Below are 27,776 nucleotides of genomic sequence, written 5' to 3'. Positions count from 1 at the left end.
GGCTCATGAGTTTGAGCTCTAGGTTAGGTAAGTTTCCTGCACTGCAGGAGCTGGGACTAGATGACTTGCACGGTCTCCCTTCCAACTCTACAATTCTGATTCTATGAACTTTAATTCGGAGAAAGGGCTGTAAAAGTCACCCTATATTTAAATGTACCTGTTTAAAGCAAAATAAAAGTTAAAAAAGAAAAGTCATTGCTTTGTAGGTTACAAGGGCAAGGGTCCTACCCCCCCATCCTTGCCACTCAAAAAACCTTTGTTTACACCCCCACCCCAACCCTGGATGAATTGGTGGGAGAATGTGGGAAAGAAATTACTGGCCTCTGGGTGGAGTGTGTGCCCATGATAAGAGTGTCCATAAGGCCACTCTGGGTAAGAACTGGAATGCGAGTGTCTGCAGTACCCTAGGTGAGACATGGGTGCTTGAAGGTTGAGTCTTGGATCCAAATTACTGGAAATAAGATATAGTACATCATGTGGAGCATGTTGATATTTTGCATACTACTTTTAAATTTCTGCATTAGGCAGTATTTTCTCTCCCACCTAGTTTTAAGCTGTTAAATTGTTTTATTTGTAATGTTTTATACAGACGTATTGTGTGTTTTTTACATATATTGGTTGACGATGTTGCTGCTGCTGCTGCTATTTATTTTGAATTGACCTGCTTACACCAACACCTTCCCAGCCAGGAAGAATACCCCCCCTCCCTCATCAATTTCAAGAAACAATTTATTTTAAAAATAACAATAAACACAGGCACTCAAAATTTGCAGACAAAATGTCAGTATTATTATCATTAAGTATATAAATTGCTTTATGAATCTGCTTTAGTGGTTTATTTTTAATGGAGCAAGCAAAGAAATATTATATTATATTATATTATATTATATTATATTATATTTATTATATTATATTATATTATATTATATTATATTATATATTAATGGCTCGCAGAAGTGGAATGCTGAGGGTAGTTCATTCGGTGGAGCGCGAGACCCTTAATGTCCGGGTCGGGGGTTCGAGCCCCACGTTGGGCAAAAGATTCCTGCATCGCAGGGGGTTGGACTAGATGACCCCTGTGGTCCCTTCCAACTCTACAATTCTATGATTCCTTCTTTGGGGGAATCCCAGGTCTGTGTGTGCAATGGAAGATGGGCGGCGGCGTCACACCCGGGATTCTCCCCTCCCGCTCCATCCCTCGAGCGAGAGGCTTCCGGACTACAGCCCCAATCAATGGCGGACTACGCTTCCCATGATCCCACGCGAGCGCCTCCTCGCAGCCCGTCCTGGGAGGGGCGCGCAGGCGCAGTGGCCGGGCGGAGACTCGGCAGCCGCAGCCTTGTACGTTTCCTCTCCTTCTTCGAAAAGGTTGGGAGAAGTTCGCCGCCTGGCTGGGTGAGTCCTCCGGGGGCGACGAGGGTGGTCGGGGCGGGAAGGGCGGGGTGGAATTAGCCGGGCCCGGGTGAGGCTCTTGCATCTGGAGGGGACTTCTGTCACTTTGGGAAAAGTTGGGAGGAAAGATTCCTGCCTTGCCGGGGTTGGACTAGATGACCGCGGGGAACCCCTTCCAACAGCACAGGAGAGGCGGAAAGAGGAGGGAGCTAGCTGCCGTTGTGGGAAAGCAGGCGTAGCTTATTATTATTATTATTGATTATTTAAAAGGGTGGTATGCACAAGGACAAAGAGTCAGTTGAAGCTTTCCTTTGGGCGAGCAGTTGCTGTGCAGATCCAGCAACGCGGAGTAGGATCCGGAGTCGCTCCACTTCCACACCCGCTTCAGTTCTTCCCCCGTGCCTCCCTTCCCCACAGCTCTTTTCCTCTGCAAACTTGACAAACTCACACCCAGGAAGCTCAACTCCACCTCTTGTCGCATCGTGAATCTTATCCACCCCCCCTCTCCGTCTGCTCTGCAAGGATTTCCTCCCTGTCTGACTGCATGCCGGCTCCCCAACTCAGGGAAACTTCCTTCCTCTCTCTCTCTCTGAGGGGGAGAAAGGGGGGAAAATGTTTTGCAAGTGGGGTTTGGTGTTCTGTTTGATGCTTTTGTCTCCCCACCCCACCTTGGGCTTTTCTGCTCAGGTAAGGGCTGCAGCGTGCAGAGCTTAGGGGGGTGGTTGGTTTTGTCACCAATATGATTTGCCCATAAAGAGGGCAGATGTGTCACTTTTGTTCCGCAGCTGATTAAAAAATGGCCAAGAGTTTAATGGCAGGTGAGAGTGAGCCTTGTTTTGCCATGGTGCCTGCCTCCCCTTGGCTGTGGAACATTTTGTACTACGCCCAACATCTTGGTACAAGCGTGTCCTCTTTTGCTTTTAGGTGTTTCCATTCCTGTTGCATGCAACAAAAGATCGCTCTTTGCTTTACATCTGTTCTAGGTGTGCAGGGTGCGTGGAAAGGGAATCCTTTCTCACTGAGGTCCAGAGTGAGCAACTTTTAATTTAGACTCTGGACTTACTCACCTTAATGCCCTTCCTGTTTCCCCAGTGCCGGCTGAGGTGGTAATGTAGGAACTAGGAAGTGACTCACACTGTATCTTTGAAACACATTCTTTCCCTCGAAGAATTCTGGGCACTGTAGTTCGCAAAGGGCTGCTGGGAACTGCAACTCTGCGAGGGGTAAACTACAGGGCCCAGAATCCTTTAAGGAAAGCGTGTGCTCCGATTGTGCTTTAAAGGTACGGTGTCTTCATAGCCTTGTTTTGGAACACCTTGTGCAACTGATGCTCCTATATCTCCACCCCATAATGGTCATTCAGATCCCACAAAATTTTCTGGGCACATCTGTAGGTGTGGATTGACATGCCCATCTGGGGGTGTGAGGTTAAAGACTAGGAGCTGCCCCTGCCCCTCTCAGAGAAGAACATTATTTTTATTTTTATTTCATTTCCCATTGGGTGAAGGAGGGCTGTCCTACATGCCGGTCTGAATGTTTGGATTGGCCTTGTGCTGGCATGCCGTTGAAAATGCTTTCGGGAGAGTAAAAAAGGTAAAGGGACCCCTGACCATTAGGTCCAGTCGTGACCGACTCTGGGGTTGCGTGCTCATCTCGCTTTACTGGCCAAGGGAGCTGGCGTTTGTCCGCAGACAGCTTCTGGGTCATGTGGCCAGCATGACTAAGCCGCTTCTGGTGAACCAGAGCAGCACACGGAAATGCTGTTTACCTTCCCGCTGGAGCGGTACCTATTTATCTACTTGCACTTTGACGTGCTTTCGAACTGCTAGGTTGGCAGGAGCAGGGACCGAGCAACGGGAGCTCACCCCGTCGCAGGGATTCGAACTGCCGACCTTCTGATTGGCTAGAAATGAAAATAGTACCGATGTTCCATGATAATCTGCGTAAAGAATGTCTCTTCGAAATATGGTCAGGTGGTCTTAAAGGGAAATGTGCCGTGGAAACCCATCATGTATGCCTCGTTGGCACCAGACCTTTCTGAAGCAGGTCACCAGGCTAAAGGCTCATTGCATGAGGCGACTGAAAAATACAGCAAATAAACAATCCAAGCCCATGGCTATCAGGCCTGTGCTTAAATAAAAGACTGGTCTATCACGGTGGCAGTTAAACAAACAAACAAACAAACCAACGTCCTAGAATCATAGAATCACAAAATTCTGGAGTTGGAAGGGACCTTGCGGGTCATCTAGTCCAACCCCCTGCTCCTTTTGCCCAAGCCGTGCCTCAAACTCGCAACCCTGAGATTAAGAGTCTCACGCTCTGCTAATGGAGTTGTCATTGGCATCTGTTTAGCGGACTAGAAGAGTTCAAAGAATGTCAACAGTGTCTATTGAAGTATTCCCATATTTGTAAGGTGTTGCTTTCAGAAGTTGGGGTTATATCCAGTGCTAGTCCAGACCCCATCCGCACTAAACATTTAAAGCAGTATCATGCTACTTGAAACAGTCATGGCTTCCTTCAGTCTTGGGAACTGTAGTTTGTTATGGGTGATGAGGGCGGCTAGGAGACCCCGATTCTCCTCACAGAGCTGTAACTCTGAGGGGTTGAACAGTCTGTCCCTCTTCCCAGGGAACTCTGGGGATTGTAGCTCCTTGAGGGGAAAAGGAGTCTCCTAATTCTCAGCACCTTTGACAAACTAAATTTGAAGCGCTGTGACACTGCTTCAAGTGTATTGTACAGATGGGACCAAAGTTGATGAACATGACTAACTTCTGTTTAAGCAGATGACTAACTTACGTCCAGGAATTTCACTGGGTGTACTATGAGCAGAACTTGGTTCAATACAACCTCGAGATCTCCTACTTATCCTTTTCTTCTGCTTGTATTATTGTGCTACAGTTTCAAATGAGCCGTTTTACCTTCCATGGGACTTTTTAAAAAGCTGCACAGGTATGTGTCTGTCCCCCCCAAGGTATCTTGACTCAGGAATGCTCACCTGATGTGGTGTGCCTAATAAAATGTTAGGTGTGCGCCGTCACTCTTATTAATGCAAAGCAGTTCCGGTGCTGAGTGGCGTAGCTGAGTAGAAACAGGAAATAAGAGCATTTGAAAGGTATGTTTGGCTTCTAGAAATGGTACTTTGAATGGCAGGGCTCCCTCCTGTCTCTAGGTTCTGTTTGCTATGTAAATGTGTACATACTCGAAATGTTTCCATAATGCTTGGGGCATCTCCTAGACCAGTTTGTTTGCTTTGGCCTCCGGGATATAAAGTTCAGCAGAGGGACGGTTGTGGAAACAACCAGAGCAATTGTCTTTCTTCTTTTAAAGGTAAACAAACAGTGTGAAGAGAATGGGGTGGCAGGCAAAGCACCCCAACCTTAGTCCTCGTGATGCTGGATGTGTCCCTCACGAGACTTTTTTTGAGTGGTGCGTTCTTGGGAAATCTTATAGCAAAAGCAGATGTGAGGAGTTGCGAGCTGATTCCCAAAGGGGACAAGTTGTCGCTGCTGGAGGAAAGGGAAGAGGGAAAAATCGGTTCAGGCCAAAATACAAATTAAAAAATAAATAAATCTGGCTTGGGATACCTAGAATCACTGAGTTGAGAGGCAACCATGATCAACCAAAATATCAATTAGGCTTACACTCTCCCCAATCTACCGATAGCTCAGCCCACACCACAGATGTGGCACCTCAAGTTCAGGGACCAAATGTGGCCCTCGAGCCCTTTCAGCCTGGCCCTCATGACCAGGGGTTGGCAACCTAAGGCCCGTGGGCCACAAGCGGCCCACAGGGGTCGTTTAACCGGCCCATGGACCTCCACCGCCCGCTCTGTCGGCTCCTGTGTGCCGGACTAAACCGGTGCAGAGCAAAGTGGGGACCGCCTTCCATGAAGCTACTGCAGCTAATGGGAAGCTGCACATGACTCCTCCACGCCGGAAGGAGCGCAGGAAATAGCGTTTGGGCATGCGTGCGCGCGCACTCCGGCCCACCGCGGCGTCTGCAGGACTGTGAACCGGCCCAAGCCACAAAAACTTTTCCAATCCCTGCTTGTGACTTTCCATGGACCTGTCACACACCTGTTTGCACACTCAGCAAATGTTTTCCCTCTAGCCGGAATGCATCTCTGAACCCTGATAATACTTCGCTTTATTTTATTATTGAAGTTTCCACAGTACAATTAGAAAGAACAAACCAATCTACAAAAAATTAAAGAAAATAAACCATGGAAAGAAGAAATGGAAAAAGAAACTACAAAATCCTCTTCCACCCCTATATCTTAACTTTCACCCCCTACAGAGGAAGGTGTGCTCTCCCCTGAGCTCGTCCCTCTCTTGTCACAGCCTCCCACCCTTTGAGATCTTCCCTTACCCGCCTCTCACACGGGGTCCTCAAACTCCTCCTCCTTCATCTGTATACAGTTTTTACCAAAATACGAGAGAGACAACAACAACAACAGCAACAAACAAACAACTACCGAGGGAAAGGAAAATAGAGGGGAAAAGGTAGGACGTCCAGCTAGAGCCATCTGTCAGTTGTGTATGCAATATTTCTTCCAAATCGTCAAATGCTCAATCTAGGTTATTTGATTGTTCCTTCCTTTGCTGGAAGTTGTTTTTTCAGCCTACCCGGTACAGTGGTACCTCGGGTTACATACGCTTCAGGTTACAGACGCTTCAAGTTACAGACTCCTTTAAGCCAGAAATAGCGCTTCAGGTTAAGAACTTTGCTTGAGGATAAAAACAGAAATCGGGCTCCAGCAGCAGCAGGAGGCACCATTAGCTAAAGTGGTGCTTCAGGTTAAGAATAGTTTCAGGTTAAGAACGGACCTCCGGAACGAATTAAGTACTTAACCTGAGGTACCACTGTACTGTCCAGTTCGTTTACGAAAGTGTAAAGAAGATTCTCCAGTTACTGTCTTCACCATTATAAAACATTCCCTCTTTATTCTTTTATCTCCTTCTCCAAAAGAAAAGCTGGGGTTTTTAAAATCTGTGTTGGTATATTAACACATAGTAGTTCAGTCGCTTTATGAGCTTCGTTTGCGTCCCAGTCCATTTCCTGTGTCATTTCCATCCGAATATCAGTTCTGTACCTGATAATGGCTTCTGATGGGTGGCTGTGCATAGAAACCAGCCAGATAAAATTTCTTCCACCCACTTTTTCCTGAGCCCCCAACCACCACTGGCAGGCGTCCCCCAGAAGAGAACATGGCCCCCAGGTTGAAAAGCGTTCCCCATTCGTAGCTTGCACAAACCAAAACTGAGCAGAGAACAATTGCACCACAACAGGATTAGGCCATCTCCGGGCCTTCCAGTGTTGCCGGACTACAACTTTTGATGGCCCCAGCCAGCGTAGACCAGCTTCTTGGACCTGGGGAGGGGCAGGGGAGGGTACAAAATGTGTCCGTGTCTGGAATAGAGAGTCGCGAAAGAATGCTGGCAGACTGTGGTTAGAGAGAGGAAATGGAAAACCACTGTGGGTGGGTGGGAAGATGCAATGGAGTGTCCTGGGAAGGGGATTGCTGGCTGGCTGGAAGACTGAACAGGAGAACGTTTTTGCTGAATCCATAAGGCAGATTTTTATGGCACAACTGGAGCAGGGATGTCCGAACTGGTTTCCCGGCTGGTGAAGAGTCAACGTTGCTGCCAATGTGAGGGTTCTCTGGTGAGAAGGTTGGAATTGGTCTCCCTTAAGCAGCTGGAACATTTTCAAGCCTGTGATTGATGGTAGAAAACTGATAAACTTTGCCTACAAAAGACCCTCCCTTCTCCTGTTGAGGTTCATCCAGAGGCTGCTTGGAATAAGAGGCGGACCAAAAATAAGGACCATGTTTTAAGGCTTCTTAGTTCCAAACCAGCTCTTGTTTATTTGCCTCTGATGTCATTTTCTATTTTAAAACTTCAGCAATGGGGCTTTGTTTTGCAAAGATCCTCGGTAAATTTGGAAGCCCTGCCCGCCTTCAAAAGAGAAAACAATTAGGACTCTGTAACTTTGCAGGTCACTCGTCTCCAGTAACCTCTTTGTAGCCTTGTTAGTGCCTGAGGTCAAGGGGTCCTGAGTGCATGTATTTTGCATGCCTCTGCTAAAACATTTATTTAGGTCTTAATTCAGGACAAATAGCATTTCCGTTGCTGCAGGTAGATAGCTCTCAAGTTTTCAGGCAGGGGACCGAGAAATTCTGGAGCATTTGCAGCACATGAGTTAGATGGACTAATGACTCTGGCCTGGTATAAGACAAATATGTTTAACTAAACGAAAGCAAGTTTCTATCCCTCATCGCTGCAGAGGAAAAACTTGAATGTGCTATGCATGCAGGCCGTCGTTTGAATCCCTAGTATCTTCAGCTTTTGGATGAAAGGCCGCAGGCGGATCACATGCTTTTCACGCCAGGGTCCTAGGTTCGAATCCTGGCATACTTGGTCATTATTATTAGCATTTTCATTGATGAATTGCTTACCATAGTGTTTTAACAATGAAGTCACTGATGCTAAAAGCACATTTAAAAAAAAATCAAGTCTGGTACAGACAGTACTGTAGGATTTGGAAAGATCACAGAGCCGCTTCCTGGGAAAGTGTAGTTGCACAGAGGTACAATTCCTAGAGTGGTTTAACAGTCAGTCCCTTTCCTGCTAAATGTAGGTCCATGGATTCTTGGGGGTGGAAAAGCCACGACTAATACAGTGGTACCTCGGGTTACATATGCTTCAGGTTACAGATTCCGCTAACCCAGAAATAGTACCTCAGGTTAAGAACTTTTCTTCAGGATGAGAACAGAAATCGTGCAGCGGCAGCGGGAGGCCACATTAGCTAAAGTGGTGCTTCAGGTTAAGAACAGTTTCAGGTTAAGAACGGACCTCAGGAACGAATTAAGTTCTTAACCTGAGGTACCACTGTACTGCTTATAGTGCAGAGGAGCCCTAAGTTCCTGCAAGAGAACATTGTAAGCAAAGCATCACCTGATCAGGGTTTTCTTTGGGGGGTTGGGTTGCTGTTGGCTGTATCTCAGTGTGACATGCATCCTGAACCAGTCTAGTGTTTGCAATGTGTTCAAACTGCTCAAAATGGGCATCTCATAGGATAGGGGATGCTGACAGACGAGGAGCAAAAATGATGGCAGCACTGATAACCAGATCACATTGTAGCGCAAGAGATGCTGTTATTCCATCTGTTTCCAGATATATATAAAAAATGGGGACCATTACTCACTTTGGGACGTTTAGTGATTCTTTGGAATAGAATGGTGCAGGTGTAAGATTGTGATGGAGCTCAGAAACAAACTAGGTCCTCCTGTGACAGTTTGGCCAGCTGTACCAATGCTTGATAAGAGAGAATAAGGAGGCCATTGTGCCAGCCTTCCTTTAAAAATAAAATGTTGGCTGTTTGTCTCTAGTCCCCAGCACTCGTATTGGAAAAGGTTCCCTTCTCCTCCCAGAGTATTGTGGTCTGGTCTGATTATAAACAGATTTGCACTACGCTGGGAGAAGGAACAAAAACAGAGCCTAGTGTTGACTTGGCAGCCAGCAGTGCTGTGGTCATTAGCTGCAGGAAGCCATTTCCCTTTTAAGATGCTGGCTCACATTGGAATGGGGGTTTGGGAGGTGGGGATAGGCCCTTCCTCTGATGGGAGCAGGAACTTTTGTTTGCTTTCTAAGCTTTTCTCTCCCCCCCCCCCCCCAAAATCCGACAGGGATGTTGCAAGGGCAGCAGTACCACAGTGTTGCAGGCTCATGGAGAACAACTGTGGCCCAGTGGTTAGTGCATCTACTTTGCATGCAGAAAGTCCCAGAAATCTGGAGGCAACTGCTGCCTGTCAATGTAGACCAGGGGCCAGCAAACTTTTTCAGCAGGGGGCTGGTCCACTGTCCCTCAGACCTTGGGGGGGGAATGAACAAATTCCTATGACCCACAAATAACCCAGAGATGCATTTTAAATAAAAGGGCACATTCTACTCATGTAAAAACATGCTCAGACCTTATGGTGAAAGGCGGATTATTATTATTATTATTATTATTATTATTATTATTATTATTAATGCACTCTCCATCCTTCACGAGGCGCACCATTCCAGACTAACCTGGCCCAATTCAAGCCCATTTCCAATACAGAATAAAATTTCCATTCCTCCCACAATATCTTATTATATTTCTTTCTTTTTTTTGGTATATACTTTTTATTAATTTTCAACCAAAATTGTACATTTTTAACAAAATTTTAACAAATTATACTTTTGAGACTTCCTTCGATTTTTTTGGTAATCATCCATATTTACCCCTAAAGAAAACACATTTCCTTTGTTGCATTGCCTTTTGACTTTCTCCCTTTTCAATATATATTTTCCCAAACAATACATCTTAACCTTTCACAGTGCTTCTTGAAACCCCACTAGCGTTGTTTGTAAATCACATACATTTTTCAGATAATCTACAAACTTTCCCCAATTTTCGATGAACTTTTGGTTTTTGGTATATCTTATTTTCCCAGTCAATTTATCCAGTTCCGCATAGTCTGTTAATTTCATTCTCCAATCTTGGATTGTCGGTGTTTCTTCCTGTTTCCACTTCTGGGCTAGTAAAATTCTTGCTGCCGCAACTGCATACTGGAATAACTTACAGTCTTTTCTTCTTATTTCTTTCCCTGTGATTCCTAAAAGAAAAACTTCTGGTTTCTTAGCAAAAGTATATTTTAACATTTTTTAAAAAATTCATTATATATCCCTTCCCAGAAGTTCTTAACTTTCTTACATTCCCACCACATATGATAAAATGTTCCCTCCTTTTCTTTACATTTCCAACACTTATTGTCTATTTTATACATTTTAGCCAGTTTTACCGGTGTAATGTGCCATCTGTAAAACATTTTCATCACATTTTCCTTCAGGTCTTATTATATTTCTATCCTTTTCATCCAGGGGGCTCTGGGTGGTTTGGGGGATTTCCCCCGCTCCCACTGTTACCCTTGCAACAATCCTGTGAGGTAGGTCGGTTAGGCTGGGTAAAACTCACCATGCAAACGGGTGCCTTGCAGTGCAGCATCCTGGAGAGGGAGAGAAAGTAAGGTGGCGTGGGACCCAGTGGCGATGTTTAAGTGTATAACCCAGTCTCCACAGCCACAAAGTTTTAAGAAGATGATGGGAAGGAATACAGGGAGATCAAAAGAAATAATTCCGAGTCTCACTGATCTGAAGAAGATACCGCATGTTCCTAAGAGAGGAATCACGTGGATGCCTTGACTTTAGACCTGTCGTTCATCTCAGAATCTCCACTGGGTGGAAAGAGGCGATACCTAGCGAACATGGAAGGTGATGGAACTGCAAAGCAGGGATGGGGGACCTGTGGCCCTGTAGATAATGTTTGTCTACAGTTCCCTTTAGCCCCGGGCATCATGGCCAGTGGTAAAGGATGATGGGAGTCGTAGCCCCAACAGTATCTGCAGGGTGCCTTGTTGGCTACCCCTGGGTTGAGGCATCTCCAAAGGCAGTAAAGGATTGAGGTTAAATCCTGACAAGACAGAAGTACTGTTTTGGGGGGACAGGAGGCGGGCGGGTGTGGAGGACTCCCTGGTCCTGAATGGGGTAACTGTGCCCCTGAAGGACCAGGTGCGCAGCCTGGGAGTCATTTTGGACTCACAGCTGTCCATGGAGGCACAGGTCAATTCTGTGTCCAGGGCAGCTGTTTATCAGCTCCATTTGGTACGCAGGCTGAGACCCTACCTGCCCGCGGACTGTCTTGCCAGAGTGGTGCATGCTCTAGTTATCTCCCGCTTGGACTACTGCAGTGCGCTCTACGTGGGGCTACCTTTGAAGGTGACTCAGAAACTGCAATTAATCCAGAGTGCGGCAGCCAGACTGGTGACTGGGAGCGGCCACCGAGACCATATAACACTGGTCCTGAAAGATCTTTATTGGCTCCCAGTATGTTTCCGAGCACAATTCAAAGTGTAGGTGCTGACCTTTAAAGCCCTAATGGCCTCGGTCCTGTATACCTGAAGGAGCGCCTCCACCTCCATCGTTCTACCCAGACACTGAGGTCCAGCACCTAGGGCCTTCTGGTAGTTCCCTCCCTGCAAGAAGTGAGGTTGCAGAGGGCCTTCTCGGTAGTGGCGCCTGCCCTTGTGGAACTCCCTCCCAGCAGATGTCAAGGCAAAAATAAGCAACTATTTTACTTTAGAAAGACAACTGAAGGCGGCCCTGTTTAGGGAAGTTTTTAATGTCTGATGCTGTATTGTTTTAATGTTTGGTTGGAAGCCACCCAGAGTGGCTGGGGTAACCCAGCCAGATGGGCAGGGTATAAATAAATTATTATTATTATTATTATTATTATTATTATTATTATTATTATTAATCAGCTGCTGGAGTGACTCTGCCCAACCACACTGGCCATTGGTTCTCCCTAACAGGAAATGCTGTAACAGCTTCCTGTTCAGGCTAGGGTGTTGCCTGAGCAATTATCACTTTGCTTTGACTGGCCATGTTCACAGCTCTTTCTCCCTGCCTAGACCTCTGCTTCCCACTCAACAGCTGTCTCTGGTTTCAGACCTGTTTGTATGCCAGCGGCACTCAAATTCTTGTTTGTATACCTGACACCTTATTTAGAGAGCTGCCGACTTTCACTTTGTATAGAAGTTGGACGCAGCAGTGATTTATTTTTGCTGCTAATGGAAAAATAGCAGGATGTGAGTAAGCACATGTCTGTAACATAGATGTTAGGTTAATGCTGATCATTGGCTTACGTTCTTAACTGGTCTTTGACTTGCAAGCAGATGTCACAATCTTGATATTTCCTGCCCCCTTCTCAAAATACAAGGAATTTACCGGCAACCGACGCAGTTTTTGATATTTACTTTATGTATGATACGTTGATATGAAATCTTATGTTTTTGGAGCAAGCGAATGAAAGCTCCGACATTTGATCCCTGGAGTCAAAGAGAACATGGCCCAGTGGGTGACATATTGCCAAGATCAAATAGTTAGGCACTTCCTTTAAAGTAAACAATGACGTTCAAAGAAATCTGTAAGCTGAGCTCTAATGGAATCGAGTAAGAAAGCAGCTTTGGACTTGAGTGAGCAGGATGTAAGGGAAACTGTGTAATCAAATAAGAGCGAAGTGATAAAATGATGAAATGCTTCCAGATTCACATTAGGGCAATGCCTTCATTTGGCCAATCAAAATGCCACAGAATGATTTGCAAGCTTTTGAGTTCTCCAGGACTCTTAATCAAGAGTAATTAAAATGGGTGGGGTTAGAGCAATGGAGTCTTGCCCACAGCATTATTAAGTGCTATGCAAGTTTCAGGTTGTACCTGGGATGTCAGGGGAGGAGAAACACGCAGTGCTTGATCCACCATCTTTGAACATATAGGTGTTGTACCCAAACTAAGTCCTACTTGGAGCAGACCCACTGAAATGAATGGGTCTTAGTTAGTTGTGTCCACTCATTTCAATGGGTCTGTTCTGAGCAGGACCAGCATTAGGGACAAGCACTGCTAGCTGTTGCCCAGATCCATCTCCATCCTTAGGCTAAATGCACAGGTTCTTTTGTAGGTGAAAAACAGGAATAAAAAGAAGATAGGCAGCTTTTAATGAAGCTGGAGGTTATTTACAGCAGGTGTGTTGTGTTGTTGTTTTTTAAAAAAAGTCAAGTGAAGTCAAATTGGGTAACTTATCTATGGTGGTGGCAAGCTTTTGGCCTACCAGATGTTGCAACAGCACCATCAAGCATGACCAATGGCCAGGGAGGATGGCAGTTGTAGTTCAGCAGCGCCTGGCAGGCCAGAGATTCCCCACATCCTGTAATAGATGGAAGGAATATGCTTTCCAAATGAAGTCTCCTTGTCTGGTGGCTTAAGATCCCCTTCCTTTAGTTTAGGATCCTGTTTCCGAATGGCTTGAATTCTGCATTCTCCCAAAGTCACCCAAAAACAAAGGGATCCATCTTGGCACATAAGGGAAACTACAGAAACACCCAAAAACAAAGGGATCCATCTTGGCACATAAGGGAAACTATGATAAATAAAGTGTGTATGCTCTTGATAGCTGAATTGACTCTTTGGGTTGCAAAGGAAAACAGTGGAAGGGAAAGACAAGTGGCTACTCCTACTCTGTGGCATGCAAGAAACCACTCCTTGTTTCAGCTGCAGCGAGAAAAGGGCTGTAGTAGAAAAAGATGTGGAACCTGGTGCAGAAAAGAACAAGCTGGTTTGTTTATTTCGAGAGCTAGTGTGGTGTAGTGGTTAAGAGCGGTAGTCTCGTAATCTGGGGAACAGGGTTTGCGTCTCCGCTCCTCCACATGCAGCTGCTGGGTGACTTTGGGCCAGTCACACTTCTTTGAAGTCTCTCAGCCCCACTCACCTCACAGAGTGTTTGTTGTGGGGGAGGAAGGGAAAGGAGAATGTTAGCCGCTTTGAGACTCCTTAAAGGGAGTGAAAGGCGGGATATCAAATCCAAACTCTTCTTCTTCTTCTTCTTATTTCAAATAGGCAACACATTTTATGAAAAAGTTCTTGAGGGCTATATAAGAACATGGCTGTATTGTCTACTACAGTGGTACCTCGGGTTAAGTACTTAATTCATTCTGGAGGTCCGTTCTTAACCTGAAACTGTTCTTAACCTGAAGCACCACTTTAGCTAATGGGGCCTCCCACTGCTGCCATGCCACCGGAGCACGATTTCTGTTCTCATCCTGAAGCAAAGTTCTTAACCCAAGGTACTATTTCTGGGTTAGCGAAGTCTGTAACCTGAAACGTATGTAACCTGAGCATCCCCCAGATGTGTTTTGGAGGCCACATCTAACCCCAAGTTCTCAGCTGGCCATCCTTGTCATAAGGTAGACATGGAGAACCAGTTATCCTGTGAGTGCTGTTGGAACTCTGACTCCCATCAGCCGCAGCCAGCAAGGCCCATGGTGGGAGAAGTAGACCGGCAGCATTGGGAGGGCCATAGATCTCTCCACCTCTCCCTATAAAGGTTTCTAGGATCATAGAAGTATAGAATGGGAAGGGGCCTCCAGAGTCATCTAGTCCAACCTCCTGCCATGCAGGAAACGTTTGCCCAATGTGGGACTTGGACCCATGATCCTGAGATTAAGGGCGCCACAGTTCAAGAAGGACACTGACAAACTGGAACGTGTCCAGAGGAGGGCAACCAAAATGGTCAAAGGCCTGGAAACGATGCCTTATGAGGAACGGCTAAGGGAGCTGGGCATGTTTAGCCTGGAGAAGAGGAGGTTAAGGGGTGATATGATAGCCATGTTCAAATATATAAAAGGATGTCACATAGAGGAGGGAGAAAGGTTGTTTTCTGCTGCTCCAGAGAAGCGGACACGGAGCAATGGATCCAAACTACAAGAAAGAAGATTCCACCTAAACATTAGGAAGAACTTCCTGACAGTAAGAGCTGTTCGACAGTGGAATTTGCTGCCAAGGAGTGTGGTGGAGTCTCCTTCTTTGGAGGTCTTTAAGCAGAGGCTTGACAACTATATGTCAGGAGTGCTCTGATGGTGTTTCCTGCTTGGCAGGGGGTTGGACTCGATGGCCCTTGTGGTCTCTTCCAACTCTATGATTCTATGATTCTATGATTCTAAGATGCTCTAGTGACTGAGCTATCTCTGGGGAGTAGTTCATCTCTTCCCTCCCTTGGTTAGCAGTAGAGACTGGTCCATTCGGACAAAGGGGGGCACTGCCCCACCAACCTCCTTTTGCCCCCAGCCAGCTGCCACCTGCCTGCCATCTTACAGCCAACCTGCCACCCTCCAAATGTTGGGCTACAACCCCCATCATCCCTGGGCATTGGCCATGCTGGCTGCAGCTGATGGCAGTTGAAGTCCAAAACATACAGGAGAGGCTGATAGAACCAGTAGCTAGCACTGGGATGCAAGCGACTCAGCGGGGGAAATGTTTTGCCATTTTTGCTGACTCGTGCACCTGTGCTTGTGTGTGATCCGCTTTGAATGCAGCCAAGGTTTCCTTTGTGCGCGTTCCAGATTCAGACTGTGAAGGTGACCTTGAGCGTGAACAAAATTAATAAATGGTTTCACAAAGTTTCTGTATGCGCAGCTGACTCCAAGGTCCTGGGATTTGTAACTAGTGTTTGAAGAGTAGATAAATTATCTCCTCTCTGTTTTTGCCTAGTATAATGTCTCTGGAGTTTCCATTGTTGTTTTAACAATGAAAGTTGTGTATTCAGTTAAGCCAAAGGTTTTCTTCTTCTTCTTCTTAAATGCAGCAGTATGATATTGTAGGGGAAAGGGGTTTGTGCATTTTCTGGGCAATGCATGCCCAGCAATGCAGATAGGCACTAGATTTTAAACAGAAATCTGAGATGCGACCTGAGTTAAACTCGGACAGCAGATCTCAAACTTAACCCTTAAGCTTCCTTAGGGTCATTTCTCACTTGACCTTCTGCACTCAAGAGTATGGATGTCTGAATACAAAATGCATGAGCCTCTCAAGCGAAATGTGCACTTCTTGCTGGCGTTTTATCAATATACATATACTGCTTTTCCTTGTATATCATCCTGTTCAAAGAAATTTACTGCAAAGCAGGATGAACGTAACATCAGTTTGTTGAGTTTTGTGTTTATTAGATTTTTTTAAGATAACTTGCTCTTCCTCCCAAAGGATCATTGGATGGCAAAGAACAATCAGTAATGCAAACAGATCCTAAACAGCATATGAAAATACTTACAAATGGGCACATTTAAATACATGTCTTTAAAGTGTGTGGATTTAAAATATTACGACATCGTAGTTGGGCAGGGATTGGACACCCCCACCTTCTTAATTCTTGGGACAAGTGTCAATAGAATAAGAATAATAACCATAACAATAACGTTGCTGATGAAAACTATTTCTCTTTATTTTCCCCCAGTTCTGATTTGAAATTAAAGGGCAAAAGGCAGGAGGCGGGAGAGGAGGCAGAGGTGTAGATTTAAAATAAAATGTAATAGGCTGTAAGAGAGCTGTGTTTGGGGTCTCCCCTGGCTCTTTCAAGGAGCATTAATAGCAGGTGCGTTGATGGGCAGAAGGCGGTGGGGGACGCGCATGCACAGCAGACTATGGGGGTCCTGATTCTCCCCCTGCCCTGGGCCTTGTTTTGCTGCTTGAAGTTGCCCCTCTCAAGCTTCTGTTTGCACCACGAAGCAGAAAGTGCAGATATCAAGCCTGAACCAGCATCTTTCAGGTTCACAGCTTGGGGGATGTAGAGGTTTCAGCTAGGACAGTGGTGTACAAATAAAGGTCTAATTGCCTCTCTTAGTGCTGCAGTCCAGATCTAACTTGGGAGGAGGGTACATGGCGGTAATTAATCTTTTTAAATAATGATGATGATGATGATGATGATGCAGAGGTCTAAACGGGTCTTCAGCATCACCTCCTGTAAAGTCCTTGATTGACTATGAATTTCCTTGTTCAGGATGTCCTCCCCAGCCAAATGTAGGACCTGAGATGGTATTTGGGTGGTGGGGCGGCACACTTTTCGGTGCTTGGGTCTCAAGCCATTTAGGACTTTTCATGCTAGCGCTAACACCTTGAATTTGCCCCTGTATCTCACTGGCAGCCAGTGCAGCAGCAGCAGCAGCAATAATAATAATAATAATAGGTATTAGTAACAGCAATATGTGAAGGACGCGGGTGGGTGAGGGACGTGGTTGGCGCTGTGGGTTAAACCACTGAGCCTAGGACTTGCCGATCAGAAGGTCGGTGGTTCGAATCCCCGCGACAGGGTGAGCTCCCGTTGTCCTGCCCCTGTTCCTGCCCACCTAGCAGTTTGAAAGCACGTCAAAGTGCAAGTAGATAAATAGGTACCGCTCCGGCGGGAAGGTAAACAGCATTTCCATGCGCTGCTCTAGTTCTCCAGAAGCGGCTTAGTCATGCTGGCCACATGACCTAGAAGCTGTACGCCGGCTTCCTTGGCCAATAAAGCGAGATGAGCGCTGCAACCCCAGAGTCGGTCACGACTGGACCTAATGGTCAGGGGTCCCTTTACCTTTACCTTTATCTTTACCTAACAGCAATACAGGCAATGCTCTTTTTGCACAGGGGTTATGTTCCGGACTCCCTCACTCATTGGCATAAGAGTGCGCATAAGCCTGCCCCGTTCTGTGCCTGCCACACCCCTGTTCTGCCCTATTCCGCCCTTTTTCCTAATGTATTTATGGCGTTTGGGGGCTACTTCTGGGTTAAGCTCATGTGCGCCATTCGGACGTGCCTAAATCGCTCGTTGCCTGTAGTTTATATTCTGCCATTGCAGTTGGAACAGCTGCTCTGCACCATCCTAGCTCTCTTGAATGGCCTCTGTTTGCACACACCACTACAGAGCAAAATGCCCTTGTTGATGAGTTCTTTGTCCCTCTTTCCACAGTTTCAGTTAAAAATAAAACCCAGGTTGCCGGCCTTGCCGTACACTTGACAAAGCTGCTTGTCCCCTCGCAAGCTGAAGTGATGGCTCTCCCCTTCCGAAAAGACTTGGACAAATACAAGGACCTCGATGAGGATGAAATCCTGGGCAAGTTATCGGAAGAAGAGTTGAAACAACTGGAAACCGTCCTGGATGATCTCGATCCAGAGGTGTGTTTTGGGTCAGCGGGACAATTCCCTCTGTTTAAAAAAGTGCTTATCCTTCCTTCTCTTGTACAAACATGCAGGGTAGCTAATGCTGCAAGAGAGTGCAAAAAACAGTGGCTTGACACCACAAGAAGCATGAATGGAATGAGTCCATGTGTTAGTGCTGTTGCACGAACTGCAAGTCCTAATAATAATAATAATAATAATAATAATAATAATAATTTATTATTTATACCCCGCCCATCTGGCTAGGTTTCCCCAGGCACTCTGGAAGGCTTCCAGCAAAACACTAAAATACAATAACCTATTAAACATTAAAAGCTTCCCTAAACAGGGCTGCCTTTAGATGTCTTCTAAAAGTTTGGTAGTTATTTTTCTCTTTGACATCTGGTGGGAGGGCGTTCCACAGGATGGGTGCCATTACCGAGAAGGCCCTCTGCCTGGTTCCCTGTAACTTGGTTTCTCGCAGCGAGGGAACTGTGCTCTCCCCACTTCGTGATTCCCAGCAACCTGTATACAGAAATGGAGGTAGAGCAGGGTTTCCTAAATTTGGGTATCCAGCTATTTTTTGTACTACAGTTCCCATCATCCCCGACCACTGGTCCTGCTAGCTAGGGATGATGGGAGTTGTGGTCCAACAACAGCTTGGAGATACAAATTTGGGAGAAACGGAAGTACAGCATGGTGAGAGTTGTAGTTCAGCGACATCTGGATGGCCACATCTGGAATGGCATGTGCCTTGGATATGCAGGCGCAATGGATTTTAAGCTATAAGCGTTAACGGATGTGGATTCCAGAGGAAAAAGTCAGCAGATTGTGTGCTGCAACAACGTCTCTGGTTCACTTTCCACACGTAGCACTCGTTTCACACCCAGTAATGGCCTATCCGTGAGCAAGAAATAGGGTGCTCGCAGAATGGATCTGGTTCAGTAGAAATATGCCAAAATAAAAACAATTTTGTTTCAGAATAAATCCAGCACAAAATATTAAACATGTATGCACATTGCGGTCTAGGACACTCGTACCTACGGGACCGCCTCTCCTGGTATGCCCCGCAGAGGACCTTAAGGTCCATAAATAGCAATACTCTAGAGGTCCTGGGCCCTAAGGAAGTCAGATTAGCCTCAACCAAGGCCAGGGCCTTTTCAGCACTGGATCCGGCCTGGTGGAACGCTCTGACTCATGAGACCAGGGCCCTGCAGGATCTGATTTCTTTCCGCAGGGCCTGTAAGACAGAGTTGTTCCACCTGGCCTTTGACTTGGAATCAGCCTGATCCCTTCTTTCCTTTTCCTTCTGTGATGGAACCCCTATTTAGGGACTTCCCTGGCTTTTCTGGCCCATGTAGGACTAGTCTGGATAGTTGACCTTGGTGAAGATTTGACATTTTCTCCCCCCAAACAGTTTTTGATCTGGGCTTCCACTGAAATGAGGCTGCATTTTAAGTTGTACTTTAATCCTGTTTTTAAGTTGTATTTTAATCAATTGTTTTTACACGTGATGTTAGCTTCCCTGAGTCCTGTCTTGGCCGGGGAGGGCGGGGTATAAATAAAATTTAATAAATAAATATCAGCATCGGGATGTATCCCAGTTCCTGCCAAGTGGAAGAGAGTCTTATGTGTTTGTGCACAGGGAGGGGTCTCAAAGTACGTGCGCCAGAAGTAGGATGTGATGAATAAATACAGATATTATCATTGTGTTAAAACTGTACTCAAATTTGCAAGTCGCATCCTGACCCAGGAGATAGGACTGATGGAAGGAAACATGATAGTGGTGATGGCTCTGCTCCCGAGACAGGACCCAGGAGGATTTGGCCTTTTCGACCCCTTCCTACATACCTGCATGTATTTTAATGGACCGCTTCTGCGGTTTGTTGTTTTTTGACGAATAAGAGTGGTAGAAGCCTTGTCGTTTTCGTTTTGCAGAATGCACTGTTGCCCGCAGGGTTCCGGCAAAAGGACCAGACTTCCAAAAAGCCCTCCGGTGCTTTCGACAGGGAGAAACTCCTTTCGTATCTGGAGAAGCAAGCGCTGGAGCATAAAGACGTTGAAGATTTTGTCCCGTTCACGGGAGAAAAGAAAGGTAAGGGCGCCTCTCCCCAGCCCCACCGCCCCACCAGGCACAATGGTTTGCGCAAACTCGCCCTGAGAGCTAACTGGTGTGAGTTTGCTTCTTCACCTTTCTTTCTTGCTTCTGCTATAACTGGTAATGCTTGGCTTGCCAGTTGTACGTAAAGATCCAGTTTGTTTGTTTATTTATTTATTTAAAATAAATTTATTTATTAGGTTTTTCAAATTAAAATTTTACAATCACGTATCAACATACAATATAAAAACAAGAATCCTCAGAATCTCCTGGACTTCCCCCTGCATCTTTTATAATAATCCAAAACTTTCGCATCTCCATTATATCCCAAATTCACCATTAAACTACAAGCGTTATGCCAATCCCACTAAATTTACCCCACTAATTTTAGCTGTTTACAATGGTTTCTAAGATAGATTATAAATCTCCCCTCCCCTTATTAAAGTTTTGGTCTTCTTGATTTCTGATTCTTCCGGTCATTTTTGCCATTTCGGCATAGTCCATCAACTTGATCTGCCATTCTTCTCTGACAGGGACTTTATCTTCTTTCCATCTCTGGGCTAGTAGCATCCGCGCAGCCGTACTCACGTACGTAAATAGTATTTTCTGCTCCCTTGGGATTTCGGCACCCAGAAGTCCTAAAAGAAAGGCTTCTGGGTTTTGTTTTGTTTTTAGAAAAAGTTATTTTAAACATTTGTAAAGATCCAATTTAAATCTTATAGCCCCGTCTGTCTTCCGAGGAGTGAGACGAAGGACCTACTATGTAACAGAGAGGAAGTAGTGTGTGTGTGTTGACTCCTTCACATGTATGAACTGGGCCTCAGATGTGCACTTGCCTGCATGAATTTGAGGTCCTCGGAAAATTCTGCTTTTCAGTATTGAAGCGGAGAGGGCTGCTTCTCCGAAATGAATAGAGCACTCCCCTGTCGTAAGCGGTTGCTAAAACTTGAAAGTCTCACCCTGTCCCAGCTGTTGGCGAACATACAATGAGCCACTGTTGCTGGTGGAGAGGGCTGATGCAAGAAAACTTTCTTTCGCGGAATGACATTTGGAAAGAAAAGAGAGATTTCATCCACGTAACAATGGGAGCTTTGTGGCAAAAAGCATTGTGACTATCAAGAAGGCATGCAAACAATCGTTGTCTGCTGCAAGCGTACAGCTCGAGGACCCAGAAGGGTTGGGGAATTGATTCCCTACTTCAGAGGTGGTGAGCTTGGGCCAAGCAGGAGTCCTAAACTGACCCGCAAGCCTGTTTTCCTGAAGCCACACCCATCTGCCATATATATATATATATATATATATATATATATATATATATATGCTGTCAGGTGTAAGCAGTGCCAGATGTAGGTATAAGGTAAACAAGCTATAGCGTATGGCCCCATTCTCTTGGGGGGAGGGCAAAAAAAAATAAAGGAGGAAAAACCTGGATATACATTTCCAAAATATAAGATAAGTTCAACAATCACTTTGATAAAATACATTTTGTTATGTGCAAATGGCTTTAGATACCTATTAGGTCCATAATGTACCATATAGCATATATTCAACATAAAAAACAGTGACAATTTGTTGTTGATAAACGACAGCTGGACATATAAAGGGCCCCATTACCTTCAGTAGCTCAGGGCCTCATCAAACCTAAATCCGTCCCTGGGTGTAAGACAAATACATTTTGTTATGTGCAAATGGCTTTAGATACCTATTAGGTCCATAATGTACCATATAGCATATATTCAACACAAAAAACAGTGACAATTTGTTGTTGATAAACGACAGCTGGACATATAAAGGGCCCCATTACCTTCAGTAGCTCAGGGCCTCATCAAACCTAAATCCGTCCCTGGGTGTAAGACAGATAAAGAAAGATGTGACTCCTCGCCAGAAGCAGGCTTTGCAGGCACTGGTAAAGGAAGTGTGGTTTTGCAGCTGACCGTCAGCGCTTGCAAACCGTTCTTCGTTTGCCCATATGATTTGATTCATCTGATTTCACCTGCCTGAGAACCCCAAGCCTTTTTGGCTTGAAGTCTACTTGGCCAGTTTTGGCTTCCTATGCTACCTTGGTCAAATCACTGAGGGTGTATTTAGACTCAACTAGAATGGAAATCAGGGGACGCTGGTGGCGCTGTGGTCTAAACCACAGAACCTAGGGCTTGCTGATCAGAAGGTTGGCGGTTCGAATCCCCGCAACGGGGTGAGCTCCCATTGCTCGGTCGCAGCTCCTGCCCACCTAGCAGTTCGAAAGCACGTCAAAGTGCAAGTAGATAAATAGGTACCGCTCCAGCGGGAAGGTAAACGGCATTTCCGTGCACTGCTCTGGTTTGCCAGAAGCAGATTAGTCATGCTGGCCACATGACCCGGAGGCTGTCTGCGGACAAACTCTGGCTCCCTCGGCCTATAGAGCGAGATGAGCGCCGCAACCCCAGAGTTGTCCGCAACTGGACCTAATGGTCAGGGGTACCTTTACCTTTAGAATGGAAATCACCTATGGACATCCACAAGGCGATGAAGTGCATTTTGCACTGATTACCTTGTTTTGCAACCCAGGATTGCTCAGCCAAAAGCCAGTCCATTGTAACCCAACATCCAGGCAGTGGGTTCCTAGACTTTTCCCTTGCACAGCCCAGCTGAAAACTGCTGAGGGTCATGAAAAACCACTTAACGATTCTTCTGCCTGTTGTAGCAAACATAATGCACTGTGCTAGATGCTATATGATTCTCTCTTGCCTCTGTTATTTTGGATCTGTTGTATTTTATTGCATTACAATTCCATGTAATTCAATTAGCTACCAGATGTTGTGTTTGGTTTTTGGCACAGGTTTTTTTTCCTTGCACAAGTATGTGAAATAAATTGATTGAGCTGATTGCGTTTATATCCTGCCTTTTCTCCAAGGAGCTCAAGGTGGTTCTCCCTCTCCTCAGTTAATCCCCACAGCAACCCTGTGAGGTAGATTAGACTGAGAGGACGTGACTGGCCCAGTGTCACCCAATGAGTGTCATGGCTGCATGGGAATTTGAATCCTGGTCTCCCAGGTCCTAGCCCAACATTCTAACCACTGCACCATAACAGCTCTCTTTGTTTTCTGATACATAAATGCATCATGTTCATCTTAGCCTTGATTTCATTCAGTTTTTTGTATTAGAGCTGGAGTCTACCAGTGCCTGGAAAACCATATTTTTCCCACCCTGATTTGTACACACTTCAGTGATACTCAGCACACATAACCGTTCTGAATTCTTATGCCAAGCTAGTTGAGTGTTTTGATTTGTGCATTCTCCCCCCCCCCAAAAAAAATCAATCCACCATGTGATCTCCTCCTTAAATAAATGGAATGTTCCCAAATTATCAGCAGAAACACTCCTGTGGCCCTTGCAAGCTCAAGTGCAGATGTGTCCTTTCGAAACGTTTGTGTTGGTGCGTGTCGAGCGAGAGGAATCTCGAAAAGCTCTCACTTGGCTCTTTGCCTGTATAGTTATGTCATTGTTTCCAAAGGCTGTGCAGAGTTTTGCCCTCACAGTGACTGAACAATGAGCTTGAGTTTTGAGCGCATTTGCTCATTACCTGGAAAGGAATCTCGGAAGTTTTCTCAGAACAGAAATAAGGGTGGGTCTGAGCAAGACGAGACTCGCTGGGAGCTCCAGTGAGACCAAGTTTGCATTTGTGTGAGGGTCTTTTTTGTTGTCGTTGATTGCACGAGGGAGCAGCTAAACTATGGCATTGATCACAGTGTTTAAAAGGGAAGAACACAGCAGTGTTTAAATTTGGGTCGGTTATGGGGACTCCCTCAGCCTCAGCCGACACAGCCAATGGTCTGTGGGGAGTTGCCGTCACCGGTGACTCTCACACTCCTTATCTTTGAGTACTTCAAAAGTTCTGCAGAGCTGTGTGAGAAAGTTTCTGTGTATGTGCTTTGGCCAAAGTGCACCCCTGGAGCTGCAATGGAAGGGAAATAGTGCTCCAGTGGCTCAGGACCGCCATACCTCAAGGACCGCCTCTTTCCATATGAACCTACCTGGACCCTGAGATCACCTTCTGAGGCCCTTCTTCGTGTGCTGCCTCCTTGAGAGGCCCAGAGGGTGGCAACACGAGAACGGGGCCTTCTCTGCGGTGGCTCCCCGTCTGTGGAATGCTCTCCCCGGAGAAGTTCGCCTGGCGCCTTCATTACACACCTTTAGGCCCCAGGCAAAAACGTTCCTTTTTAACCAGGCCTTTGGTTGATCTGTTTGACATCCTATACCCTTTTAAAATGTGACTCTTTTCTTTGGGGGGTGTTATTGGGTTGTTGTTTTTATTCCTATTATAGATGTTGTGATCTTTTCTGTGAACCGCCCCGAGACCTCCAGGTATAGGGTGGTATTAAGGTAAAAGGTAAAGGGACCCCTGACCATTAAGGCCAATCGTGACCGACTCTGGGGTTGTGGCACTCATCTCACTTTATTGGCCGAGGGAGCCAGCGTACAGCTTCTGGGTCATGTGGCCAGCATGACTAAGCTGCTTCTGGTGAACCAGAGCAGCGCACAGAAACGCCGTTTACCTTCCTGCCGGAGCGGTACCTATTTATCTACTTGCACTTTGACATGCTTTTGAACTGCTAGGTTGGCAGGAGCTGGGACTGAACAACGGGAGCTCACCCCGTCGCGGGGATTCAAACCGCCGACCTTCTGATCGGCAAGTCCTAGACTCTGTGGTTTAACCCACAGCGCCACCCGCGCCCCTTATACAGAGGTATATAAACTCAATAAATAAAAAGAAGGCCATTGCCTGGCCGTCCAGGCTTCCTCTGTCACAAGTGTGCTATTATTCATAGTCTACCTCCACTCTCAGAGGCGGTGTTGAACTACAGGTAGATGAGTTGTAGGCCTGGACTAGCAGGGCTTTCCTTTACGTTCTCAAAGGAGTACGTTTATGGCTGTTCTGCGGAGTTTGCCAAGGGAATCCAGGTGAATCATAGTGAATTTTGGACAAGTACCCATTTTGTGCTTTTCATGGAGATTTCATCGCCTGTGTAGTGTTGCGGCCTTTGCAGAACCCAGAATGCTTTGCAGCTGTGGGAGAAGGCTGACCTGTCTCAGTTCTTAACGTGCAGCTCTGCAGTGCTAGGTTTAATAATGGAAACAAATGGACAGGAAAGGCACAAGAATGGGAACTGGCAGCTTTTCCCCTGGAAACAAACCAGAAGGGAGGTGCTTTTCCCCAGTTGCGCGCTTGCCGTGTTGCCAAGGGGGGTGGCAGCTTGTGCGTTTTGGGCAGATTGCCTCAGAGCCCTCTTTTGTGGAGCCAATTCTGTTTTTAATAACTGGGTTCTTTTCCTGTTGCATACCATGAAGAATAATGCTAATCAGAAGGAACAGAAATGCAATTGTGAAGGCTATAGCAGGCAGAGAAAAGTAAAAGAGAAAAGGGAGCATGTAATATATATCCATTGCTTTCAGATTTTTCAGACTTGCTATATAATTGGGGAGCATTCAAAACTCTATGGTAGAGCACTGTCCTTGTGTGCAGAAAGTCCCAAATTCAGTCCTCAGCATGGGAGGCTTTGATGGCCACCAACTTGGAAGGTTTCAAAAGAGGGTGAGAGAATTTCTTAGAGGGGAAGGCTGTCAACGGCTGCTAGCTATGATGTTCTACTGCAGGGGTCAGCAAACTTTTTCAGCTGTGGGCCGGTCTACTGTCCCTCAGACCATGTGGTGGGCTGAACTACAGTGGTACCTTGGGTTATAGACGCTTCAGGTTACAGACGCTTCAGGTTACAGACTCCGTTAACCCAGAAATAGTACCTCAGGTTAAGAACTTTGCTTCAGGATGAGAACAGAAATCATGCTCTGGCGGCACAGCAGCAGTGGGAGGCCCCATTAGCTAAAGTGGCACCTCAGGTTAAGAACAGTTTCAGGTTAAGAACGGACCTCCAGAATGAATTAAGTTCTTAACCCGAGGTACCACTGTATATTTTTTTGGGGGAAATGAACGAATTCCTATGCCCCACAAATAACCCAGAGATGCATTTTAAATAAAAGCACACATTCTACTCATGTAAAAACACCACGCAGGCCCCACAAATAACCCAGAGGTGCATTTTAAATAAAAGGACACATTCTACTCATGTAAAAACACACTGATTCCCGGACCGTCCGTGGGCCGGATTGAGAAGGCGATTGGGCCGCGTCCGGCCCCTGGGGCTTAATTTGCCTACCTCTGTTCTACCTCCTCCATTGTCAAATGTCTTTCATGGCCAATTGCTGGGAATCGCAGGCAAGCAGAGGGCGGTTGTATTCATGCCCAGCTTGCAGGCTGCCCCCAAGGCATCTTGCTGGCCGCGGTGAGGACAGGATGCTGAACTAGGTGGACCAATGGCCTGATCTAGCAGCCTCATCCTATGTTGTTATCTGGAGGGCATCAGGTGGATAGATCTGTGGCAGGAGACAACTTCACATGTTCCCATGCGCTATCATATCCAAGCAGCAGCATGAGGTCTGCTTTTAAATGTACGTGTTTACTTTTCAGCACTTGTTTTCCTATCATCTTTTTTTAAAAAAGAAGGCAGCAACCCATTAAAAACAACAACGCACCACTAAATAGTGATGTTGCCATTGGTGCAAACCACTATAGGCTGCGTAGTGGCCCAGTTATGTGTTCCAGTCTACCAGTTGGAGATGATGATATACTCCATTGTTGATGAGATCATCCCTGTACAGTGGTACCTCAGGTTACAGACGCTTCAGGTTACAGACTCCGCTAACCCAGAAATAGTACCTCAGGTTAAGAAATTTACTTCAGGATGAGAACAGAAATCGTGCGGTGGCGGCGGGAAGCCCCATTAGCTAAAGTGGTACCTCAGGTTAAGAACAGTTTCAGGTTAAGAACAGACCTCCAGAACGAATTAAGTTCTTAAACCGAGGTACCACTGTATATGAAGAAAGCAGCTCTCAATTAGTTGTGATAAATCTTCTGTCTCCCATTTTGGTTCCGAAAACTTTTGGTTCATAGGATCGAACCCATTCTCAGGCCTATTCAGAGCACACCCATTGCAATTAATGGGCACCACTGGCTATTGTCCGTTGATTTCAATGTGCTTACTCTTAAGTAGGATTTAATAGGCTGCAACCCACAGGCCCTATTGTACATGGTGTCTTGGAGGCCTTGCAGAATCAAGTTCAATATCAGTCGTATTTTTTTTGACATGGACCTCTAAAGACTATAAAACGAGTCCAGGGCAAAAGTGGGTCTTGAGTCATCCCATCAGATCTACGTCCAAGTTTTCTGTGCCATAAAAACTCCGACCCTTTACTCTTCCATTGCTTGTAATATTGCTAAGATGGATTCCAGACATATTTGATTCCCCCCACCCAGTTTCATTTCCTTTTATCTTGAAGATCAGAGTTGGCTCTTGCCAAGACTTGTGACAACGTGAAAGTGAATTCAAGGAAAACAGAACCAGATGGTGATGAGCTGGAAAGGGAGGCTAGATACTGTTTGGCGAGATTCACTTTTCAGCAAAAGATGCTCCCCTTTCTTGCTTCATTATTATGCCTGTATCCCAGGCTTTCTCAGCCTTGGGTCCACAGATGTTGTTGGACAACAACTCCCATCATTCCTGACCACTCGTCCTGCATGCTAGGGATGATGGGAGTTGTAGTCCAACAACATCTACAGACCCAAGATTGAGGAAGGCTGCTGTATCTTGTTCTCTGTCTTGTTGTTTTCTTTTAATATACAGAATCCACAATGTAAAATAAAAGTGCTTG

General features: G+C 45.9%; 1 protein-coding gene and 1 long non-coding RNA gene across 5 annotated transcripts in view; one reads left to right on the top strand and one right to left on the bottom strand.

The window, feature by feature from the left end:
• The first annotated feature begins 1,295 nt into the window (after positions 1-1,295).
• The window catches only part of LOC128402014 (tropomodulin-3), a 44,142-nt gene continuing 17,661 nt past the window's right edge, over positions 1,296-27,776 (top strand). For all 4 annotated transcript variants that reach the window (XM_053365750.1, XM_053365748.1, XM_053365749.1 and 1 more), the window contains exons 1-3: positions 1,296-1,395; positions 17,748-17,953; positions 19,874-20,030. In XM_053365750.1, the coding sequence (XP_053221725.1) occupies positions 17,828-17,953; positions 19,874-20,030 (283 nt within the window). In that variant the 5' untranslated portion in view covers positions 1,296-1,395; positions 17,748-17,827. The remainder of the gene's footprint in view (positions 1,396-17,747; positions 17,954-19,873; positions 20,031-27,776) is intronic.
• On the bottom strand, positions 16,224-16,967 carry LOC128402020 (uncharacterized). The gene is made up of 2 exons (XR_008327583.1): positions 16,556-16,967; positions 16,224-16,347 (listed from the first exon to the last, which is right to left on the bottom strand). It is a non-coding gene; the product is annotated as an uncharacterized LOC128402020 (long non-coding RNA).

This window comes from Podarcis raffonei, chromosome 14 (genome assembly GCF_027172205.1).
Source record: "Podarcis raffonei isolate rPodRaf1 chromosome 14, rPodRaf1.pri, whole genome shotgun sequence".
Taxonomy (NCBI): domain Eukaryota; kingdom Metazoa; phylum Chordata; class Lepidosauria; order Squamata; family Lacertidae; genus Podarcis; species Podarcis raffonei.
This window is presented reverse-complemented; position numbering and strand designations above follow the sequence as displayed.